The 10,102-nt window shown below is 39.0% G+C and overlaps 2 protein-coding genes across 2 annotated transcripts; both read right to left on the bottom strand.

Moving 5' to 3' along the window:
* Positions 1–5,517: 5,517 nt before the first annotated feature.
* Positions 5,518–6,255, bottom strand: LOC136030768 (uncharacterized). The gene has a single exon (XM_065709809.1). It carries the CDS (start codon positions 6,253–6,255, stop codon positions 5,518–5,520), a length of 738 nt encoding a protein of 245 aa, XP_065565881.1.
* Positions 6,256–7,975: 1,720 nt separating this feature from the next.
* Positions 7,976–8,632, bottom strand: LOC136030766 (uncharacterized). Its single transcript, XM_065709808.1, has one exon. It carries the CDS (start codon positions 8,630–8,632, stop codon positions 7,976–7,978), a length of 657 nt encoding a protein of 218 aa, XP_065565880.1.
* Between the last annotated feature and the right edge of the window lie 1,470 nt (positions 8,633–10,102).

The following is a 10,102-nucleotide window of genomic DNA, read 5'->3' as shown; positions in this document are numbered from 1 at the left end:
ATTGTTTTTTTTATAGTAATGCTAGAAAATCCTGCGCCCTTTTCATTGAAATTCTCTTCCCCCATGACATATTCCTCCAAGGAAAGATCCTCCTACATAACACCCTCCCCTCAACCCCACCCCAAACCAAAAAATACCACTGAAAACGTCTGTATGCTTCCCAGTAACGATTACTGTAAGTAAACACTGGTCAAAGTTTTTAACTTGCAGCCCCTCCCCCAGGGACTGTGGGGGAGTAAGTCATCCCCAAAGACATAGTTATTATGGTTTTCGACTATGCAGAACAAAATGGCTATCTAAAAATTTTGATCCGTTGACTTTGGGAAAAAATGAGCGTGGGAGGAGGCCTAGGTGCCCTCCAATTTTTTGGTCACTTAAAAAGGGCACTAGAACTTTTCATTTCCGTTAGAATTAGCCCTTTGCGACATTCTAGGACCACTTGGTCGATACGATGACCCCTGGGGAAAAAACAGCAAAAAAAAACAAAAACAAATAAACACGCACCCGTGATGTGTCTTCAGGCAAAAAATACGAAATTCCACATTTTTGTAGATAGGAGCTTGAAATTTTTACTATAGGGTTTTTGATACGCTGAATGCGATGGTATGATTTTTGTTAAGATTCTATGACTTTTAGGGGGTGTTTCCTCCTATTTTCCAAAATAAGGCAAATTTTCTCAGGCTCGTAACTTTTGATGACAAAGATTAAATTTGATGATACTTATATATTTAAAATCAGCATGAAAATTCGATTCTTTTTATGTATCTTTTAATATCAAAATTCCGTTTTTAACAGTTTCGTTTACTATTGAGCCGGGTCGCTCCTTACTACAGTTTGTTATCACGAACTGTTTGAAAGAACCGTTAGATTTAGAAGAGGTATTGAAGGAGGGACGTGGGATTATGCAGTAAAGCGATTTTTCAGAGGTTGTTGATAAAAATGAGACTAAATCTAGAAGTAGATTGTTTGAAGACCAAGTTTGGGTCAGTGAGCTCTCAGTTACACAGTTGAATATTGAAGGCCTTTGATCGTCTATTGATGAATTTAAATTCCTTCTTTGTGAGTCAAATTCATCCCCAATATGATCGGTTCGTTTGAAACATTTTCAAATGATATTAATGATTCATTGGTTGATATTCTAACCATGAAGTCAGATTTTAGCCCTGTATATGCATGTTGTAGGGTTTGGTACTCCCTGCCGAAGAATATCAGAGATTGCCAATCCATCGAAGTCTTCAAAAGATTAATGAACAGTCATTTGGGTTAATTTTTCTTCTTATTGTTTTTTTATAAGTAATAATTGCAATATAATAATTGGCCTCTTCAATTGAGTGTGAATAATGAAAAAAAATGGTTTGAAATGAACTATTTGCTTTTTTTCAATTTTTCTTTTTTGTTATTTTTTTCCTCTCCGTGTTTATTTCCCTTATCTTGTATTATAAATCTTGATAGGTATGATTATAGTGTTTTTCCTTACGTTCACAAGCCAAGGAGCCTTTTGTGGGGATGTTAAAAGAGATACATCTATTGATAATTTGATATTAGTGAAGTTGAAGCTCATTTTTTTACTTTTGTTGGTTTTTCGAGAAGTGTGCATTTATGTTGTTGTTTTTGGTTTATTTCTTGTGTTAAAGGGGAAGCGGGGAGATCTACCTATTTGCATGCCTAATTATAATTAGTACGAATAATCTTAATATTAGATTGTGAAATACAATAATAAATACGGCGTAATTAAATATGCTAAATATAGTGTTTTGAGTTGACTGTACTGTAATGTTAATTCAAATGAGAAGTAAAATTTATGAGCGCAGCTGTTAAATCTGCGTTTTTGAATTCGTGTTTGAAAATACGTCTCCTGATATTTGCGTTTGTGAATAATTTAACTACCTGCCAATCTTGGAATGGAATACGATGCTACACTCGCTAGAGTAAAGTTCTTATGGTTATCAGATTTAAAAAAAAACTAGTTGTTTTGATTGAAAGAAAGAAGCAGCAAGATGTTGAACAAACAAAAAATTGTTGAGTATATGCGGCAGATTATCCCTTAATCACTCCTAGCTCTTTATAATTTGGTCTAAAATTTCTTTAAAACACTTTCCACTCAAATTCAACACATTTTGTGTTTGAAGCAACCTTTCTTAAAGAATTATGAGAAAAAATTAAACTCAAGGTTTGATGTAAAGACCAAGGGTTGGAAAAGTGGTAGTGCCCCACATATACAAAATATTTCTCTTTGTCTTAAATTTTACTGCTGCTCCTTACTTTTAGTCAAAAAAAATTTTGGGAAAAGCAGTAGTCCCCTTCAAATACGAAATATATCTGTTTATCCGAAGTCTTAATGTTGCTTCTTACTTTCAGTCAAAAAAACTTTTTTTTTTCATTTAATTTCTAATCGTTTTACAAGTTTTACCAGGAAATCTCCAAAATGTGTAAAATTTACCCTAAAAGATTGCCTCCCAATAGGACATCTCCCTTCAGGTAAAAACTCTAATTTCCCAATAACAAATCCTATATATATAGAAAAAAAAGACGAACTGCACAACTTTCAGCCCTTTCCCCAGAGGCCATTTGGGGTCTTGTCATCTAAAAAGGCAGAGATAGCGGACGCTTCAGCTATGCTGAGTCAAATGGCTATCCCTTCAATCTTTTTGGTCACTTAAAAGGGGCACTAGAATTTCCAATTTCTGTTCTAATGAGCTTTTCCCAATATCCTAGAACCATTGGTTCTATACGATCACCTTTTGGGAAAGCATTAACAAAAAAGCACCAAAAAAAGCAACAGCAAAAATGAATAAACAGGCATTCGTTATCTTTCAACTGGCAAAATACAAAATCTAGCACTTTTGTTGAGAGGTCTTTGAAACCTTTACAGAAAGGTTGTCAGATGTAATTATCATCAAATTCGCTTGACTTTTTGAGGTATTTCCCCTTTATCAGAAATCAGGCAAATTTTCCCAGGATCGTAGCTTTTGGTGGGTAAAATTTCACAATGAATTTGTAAATTTGGGATCAGCATAAACGAAAAAATTCTTTAGATGTATCAATAGTTACCAAAGTTCCATTTTTTTTTTAGTTTCGGTTACGATTGGGCCAAGTTGCAAGTTACTTACAGTTCGCTGGCGAGAACACTTATTTGAAACAACAGGGACTATTAAATTTCCTAATGTTAAGTTAGTTTAAACATAATGGTAACTAGTCTAATTGTAGCCTATATTATAAGTTGTATGTATTATATAATTGTAAATATTATAAATTGTGATAATGTTCAAACGCTGGTTGTAGTAGTAGTAGTAGTAGTAGTAGCAGCAGCAGCAACAGAAGTAGTAGTAGTAGTAGTAGTAGTAGTAGTAGTAGTAGTAGTAGTAGTAGTAGGAGTAGTAGTAGTACTACAAGTACTACTCCTACTACTACTGCTGCTAATACTTCTACTACTCACACTACTCCTGCTGCTACTTGTACTACTACTACTCTTACTGCTTCTACTCCTTTTACTTCTACGACGCCTATTACTACCACTCCGATTGCTACTACTTTTACTACTATTGCTTCAAATGCTACTACTACTACTCCTACTACTGCTACTATTACTACTACTACTACTATTACTACTACTACTACTACTGCTGCTGCTACTACTACTGCTGCTACTGCTACTGCTGTTACTACTACCGTATTAGTATTAGTCGGGTGACGACTGCTACTACTAATGTCTATGTTAGTAGAAGTAACGTTGGGAGTAACATCTATATTACTCGGGGGAAATGTCTATATTAGTCACGGGTAATGTTTATTTTAGACGAGGATTATTTCTATATTAGTTGTGGGTTATGTCTATATTAGTCGGGGATAATGTCTATATTAGTCGCGGGTAATGTCTATATTCGTCGCAGTTAATACCTGTATTAGTCGGGGGAAGTGTCTATATTAGTCAGGGGTAATTTCTATATTAGTCGGGTATAATTTCTATATTAGTCGGAGATAATGTCTATATTAATCCGGGATAATGTCTGTATTAGTCGAGGGTAATGTCTATATTAGTTAGGGGTAATGTCTATATTAGAAGGGGGCAATGTCTGTATTAGTCGGGAGTAATGTCTATATTAGTTGGGGGGCAATGTCTGCATTAGTCGGGGGTAATGTCTATATTAGTCGAGGGTAATGACTATATTAGTCTGGGGTATTATAATACTACTGGAGTTAAGGTAGGAAATGATGTTATGAGCTGGTTTTTTATTAAATCAGGAGTTTTCACCAAAGAGTGCGCGGAGCTAAATCTTGAGATTAATAGGAACAAGTTGAAGAGAGTACGCTTTAACCCGCTAAAAAGCGATGTTATGGAGCCAAATGTTCCATTCCCTCAAACAAACAGTATCAAGATCCTTGGAGTTACTTTCTCCAATGACTTCAGCTTTGCCACACATATCGAAAACGTGGTTAAAAGTGTAAACGCTAGTTTATAGACTGTGAACGGTATGCGTAGGTTCACTGCAAACGCAGAGAGTATTAAGTATGCAGACCTAACGTATGTCCGCCCCATTCTGGAATATGCTTGTCCTGTTTGGGTGCACTCAACACTTAGAACAGTGTATCTTTGTCAGGAGCTTCAATCGGTTCAGAAGCGAGTGGTATCGATCATCTTGGGCTGCGGTGACATTCCCTAGGAAAAGTCTCTGAAAGTGACTACCGACACTTCAAAATCGGCACGATACTCTGCTAATGAGTTTTGGGAAGTTCTTGCTTTCTAAATCTCAATACCATGATATTCTACCTGATCAACCTCTACCATCAAGAACGAGAAAGCAAGATAAGTTAGTTTCCGTTAAAGCAAGAACTAACGGACATGGTAATTCTTTCGTCCCGGTTTTCGTCAATATGTATAATAAGAGTTAATGTTTGCTGTTTGATTTATATTTACAAGTGTAATTTGACTTTGAATATGTTGTAAAAAAAAACTCAAATCAGCGATAGCTACCAATTTTTGCTATTAAACCTGTCTACTACCTGTCCACTGCTACTAATGACAGCTGCCACTGACCTGAATCATGCCAGCAGTATTTCCTGTTCCTACATGACCACTCGTTGTCCAGCAACTTCTTGAAAGTTACAAGTGAAGTTGCTAACACTGTAGACTCGGAGAAGGAACTCCAGTCGTTGACAACTCTTTTGGAGAAAAAGTTTTGACGCATTTATGTGTTCAAGCGGCATTTAGAATGTTTCTTTGAATGGACTCATTTATGAGATTGGTGGGACTTGTTCAGGTTCAAGAGACTTAATGTGTCGTTGGAGAGTTTTTGGGTAAGTAGCATGTCATATCGTCTACAGTGGTACACCAGTGTAGGCAGTATGAGTGTTTTTAGTCTTTCATCGTAGGGGAGGTATTTCACCCATCTATAACCTTGGTGGCAGGTCTCTGCACGTCTTCAAAAAGTCTCGTGTCACCTTTGTATTGGGGAGTGGCTAAGCTGTTTCCAAAGTTATGGTTGGTTTTACGACGGCTTTATAAAGTCTAAGAGAGACCTAAGGGGATCTGTTCGAAATAGATCTCTTGAGTAGGCCAAGTCTTGCGTTAGATTTAGAAACCACATTCCTTGCCTGGAAGTGAAACTTGAGCTGATTAGGAGCGAGTACACCCAAGGCCCTTTCTTCGTTGTGGGTCTGAAGATCAATCTTTGTTAGCTTGTCAGGATTCCACATGGAGTACACAGTGTTTTCATTCTTTGGTCCAAAGTGCAAGACGCTGCATTTACTGATGTTGAATGATGGTAGCCACCTTTCAGCCCACTTTTGGATATGGTTGAGATCGGCTTGGAGGCTTAAGCTGTCTGCCAGACCGAAGAGCTTGAAATCATCAGCAAATAGTATGATATTGTTGCTAAACCCGGTGACTATGTAGTTGATGTAAATCCGGAAGAGGGTACGGCCAAAAGCTGTGCCTTTTGGGACATGACTGATGACAGTGCAAAGTTTGGAGTATATCTTCTGACCAATTGATCCGAACAGTCTGACTCTTTGCATGTATTTTGTGAGACAACATATGAGCCGATTAACAGTCGTCTGGGTCAGGCTTGCAGAGAGGACCTTTATGTGGAACCTTCTGTGGGGAACCTTATCAAATAATTTGGCTAGATCAAGGATAATCAGGGCAACAGGTATACCAGCGTCAAGGAGCTTGGTGATGATGTTGTAGGCTTCAAGTAAATTGGTTTCCACTGACTTGTTGTGACAGAATCTGGGCTGGTTGTTAGAAAGTATCATGTGGGTTGTTAGATGGTCATGGATTGCGTTATTCACGATTCTCTCAAGTAGCTTAGCAACGGCGGACGTTAGGATGATTGGTCTGTAGTTCTCTACTCTGGATTTGTCCGTTTTCTTGAAAAAAGCAGCTACATATACCTTTTTCTAATCAGACAGAGATGATGCTTGAAACTTCTTTCAGTTGCCTCGGATGGAGCTTATCTGGTCCAGCAGATTTGTCGGCATCGAGGGTTAAAAGCCACTTTAGTGCGGCGGCTTCGTCTACGATTAATTCGTTCATTTGACTGGTGATGTTGGATAGAGGTGCTGGTGGTAGTTGGCCATTTGGTTTGGAAGTAAAGACGGAGGTGAACTGTTGGTTGAGCAGCTCCGCAATTTCTCCTAGATCAGCTGCTTCCCTATTGTTTTCCATTGTCAGACGTTTGGGTTGCGGTGGTTATGATCTTTGCTTGAGACGTACTTCCAAAAATTATTGGGGTTGTGTTAGCAGCCCTCTTCGAGTTTGAACTCAAAATCTAGGTGCAATTGCTTAGTCAGTTGGTGCAGTTTGTTATGCGCATTAGCAAACCTAGCATAGTTAGCTTTGTCCCCCTTCTTTTTGTACTTCTTCCAGTTGCGGGATTTTCCGTTCCACTCTTTCCTGATTTCCCTGGTCATGTATGGTAGTGTCTTAGGTTTGGTAATCGTCTTAACTGACATGTTCTATTTCTCCTCATCGAGGAGAAGGGTTTGAAGATGTTCCATTTGTCTTCCACATGTCCTTCGAGGATATTTTCCCAATTAACATTAGATAGATCAGCTCTAACAGATCTTTTGTCAACAAACATTTTCCTGACGAGTCTATTGGTTACTTTCTTGATCGATGTCTATATGTCTAGCTGGTGGCATGTAACTGATTTCCTAGACTAGTTCTGGCTTGTTCACGAAAGCTAAGTCGAGGAGTGATGGACTCTGGTGCAAACGATGCCTTGTTGGCTGGTCTCCATCTCGGGTGAGGGAGAGATTGAGGATATATTGGATGAATGGGGATGACTCGTCTTCGAAGCAATTCGATGGTGACATTGTATAGAGGAATTCATCTTTCCTGGCTATATCAGGGAAGATAAAGTCTTTGGCAATGAAAAAGCTTCCTCTAAAGTTGTTCGTTGCTTTTTTGAGGACACAGGCAAGTAGCTGCTCAGATTCCAACATTGACGGTAATGAGGGGCTTTTGTAAATGCATCACACCCTGATTAAAACATTATGCGAGTTTTCAGCTTTACAAACGTGAAACCACACTGTTTCGAGGTTTTTGGTTGAAGTAATAATTGCAGAGGTTTGATTAAATACGAAGCTTTGTCAAGGGCTATAATACCTCAATGGCAATCAGGGCTTGAAAGAACGGGTATTAGCTGCTATCCCGAGATTTCATCATGCTAGTCAGTTCGGTAAGGAGGATCAAATCATAATCTTTGTTATAAATTGATGACCTGAGTTCGTTAATTTGTTCGGTAGCTGGTCTATATTCGTGATGGCTGCGCTGAGATCGGTGGATATCCGCACTTCTTCTTCACCATCTGCTTTTAAGTCACTTTCGCTATCATCAATAGAACCAAAGCTCATTTTTTCTTCTTCTTCCTGCGAATCCTCTGCAGTTACGAAAGAGTCTCACCATTTGTCACTAATAATGTCACTAAGGGTTACTTCATTATTTTATTTTTACCAAAAACAGCAGAACTATTTATACTATACACTGATTAGGAATGTGTACACCCAAGGCCCTTTCTTCGTTGTGGGGCTGAAGATCAATCTTTGTTAGCTTGTCAGGATCCCACATGGAGTACACAGTGTTTTCATTCTTTGGTCCAAAGTGCAAGACGCTGCATTTACTGATGTTGAATGATAGTAGCCACCTTTCAGCCCACTTTTGGATATGGTTGAGATCGGCTTGGAGGCTTAAGCTGTCTGCCAGACCGAAGAGCTTGAAATCATCAGCAAATAGTATGATATTGTTGCTAAACCCGGTGACTATGTAGTTGATGTAAATCCGGAAGAGGGTACAGCCAAAAACTGTACCTTTTGGGACATGACTGATGACAGTGCAAAGTTTGGAGTATATCTTCTGACCACCTGTTCTGAACAGTCTGACTCTTTTCATGTATTTTGTGAGACAACATATGAGCCAATTAACCGTCGTGTGATTCAGGCTTGCAGAGAGGACATTTATGTGGAACCTTCTGTGGGGAACCTTATCAAATAATTTGGCTAGATCAAGGATAATCAGGGCAACAGGTATACCAGCGTCAAGGAGCTTGGTGATGATGTTGTAGGCTTCAAGTAAATTGGTTTCCACTGACTTGTTGTGACAGAATCTGGGCTGGTTGTTAGAAAGTATCATGTGGGTTGTTAGATGGTCATGGATTGCGTTATTCACGATTCTCTCAAGTAGCTTAGCAACGGCGGACGTTAGGATGATTGGTCTGTAGTTCTCTACTCTGGATTTGTCCGTTTTCTTGAAAAAAGCAGCTACATATACCTTTTTCTAATCAGACAGAGATGATGCTTGAAACTTCTTTCAGTTGCCTCGGATGGAGCTTATCTGGTCCAGCAGATTTGTCGGCATCGAGGGTTAAAAGCCACTTTAGTGCGGCGGCTTCGTCTACGATTAATTCGTTCATTTGACTGGTGATGTTGGATAGAGGTGCTGGTGGTAGTTGGCCATTTGGTTTGGAAGTAAAGACGGAGGTGAACTGTTGGTTGAGCAGCTCCGCAATTTCTCCTAGATCAGCTGCTTCCCTATTGTTTTCCATTGTCAGACGTTTGGGTTGCGGTGGTTATGATCTTTGCTTGAGACGTACTTCCAAAAATAATTGGGGTTGTGTTAGCAGCCCTCTTCGAGTTTGAACTCAAAATCTAGGTGCAATTGCTTAGTCAGTTGGTGCAGTTTGTTATGCGCATTAGCAAACCTAGCATAGTTAGCTTTGTCCCCCTTCTTTTTGTACTTCTTCCAGTTGCGGGATTTTCCGTTCCACTCTTTCCTGATTTCCCTGGTCATGTATGGTAGTGTCTTAGGTTTGGTAATCGTCTTAACTGACATGTTCTATTTCTCCTCATCGAGGAGAAGGGTTTGAAGATGTTCCATTTGTCTTCCACATGTCCTTCGAGGATATTTTCCCAATTAACATTAGATAGATCAGCTCTAACAGATCTTTTGTCAACAAACATTTTCCTGACGAGTCTATTGGTTACTTTCTTGATCGATGTCTATATGTCTAGCTGGTGGCATGTAACTGATTTCCTAGACTAGTTCTGGCTTGTTCACGAAAGCTAAGTCGAGGAGTGATGGACTCTGGTGCAAACGATGCCTTGTTGGCTGGTCTCCATCTCGGGTGAGGGAGAGATTGAGGATATATTGGATGAATGGGGATGACTCGTCTTCGAAGCAATTCGATGGTGACATTGTATAGAGGAATTCATCTTTCCTGGCTATATCAGGGAAGATAAAGTCTTTGGCAATGAAAAAGCTTCCTCTAAAGTTGTTCGTTGCTTTTTTGAGGACACAGGCAAGTAGCTGCTCAGATTCCAACATTGACGGTAATGAGGGGCTTTTGTAAATGCATCACACCCTGATTAAAACATTATGCGAGTTTTCAGCTTTACAAACGTGAAACCACACTGTTTCGAGGTTTTTGGTTGAAGTAATAATTGCAGAGGTTTGATTAAATACGAAGCTTTGTCAAGGGCTATAATACCTCAATGGCAATCAGGGCTTGAAAGAACGGGTATTAGCTGCTATCCCGAGATTTCATCATGCTAGTCAGTTCGGTAAGGAGGATCAAATCATAATCTTTGTTATAAATTGATGACC

Source organism: Artemia franciscana, chromosome 9 (genome assembly GCF_032884065.1).
Source record: "Artemia franciscana chromosome 9, ASM3288406v1, whole genome shotgun sequence".
NCBI lineage: Eukaryota > Metazoa > Arthropoda > Branchiopoda > Anostraca > Artemiidae > Artemia > Artemia franciscana.
This window is presented reverse-complemented; position numbering and strand designations above follow the sequence as displayed.

What these genes read in the sequence shown, in the direction of transcription:
- LOC136030766 (XM_065709808.1), bottom strand. Translation starts at nt 8,632, where the DNA reads ATGATACTTTCTAACAACCAGCCCAGATTCTGTCACAACAAGTCAGTG.
- LOC136030768 (XM_065709809.1), bottom strand. Translation starts at nt 6,255, where the DNA reads ATGATACTTTCTAACAACCAGCCCAGATTCTGTCACAACAAGTCAGTG.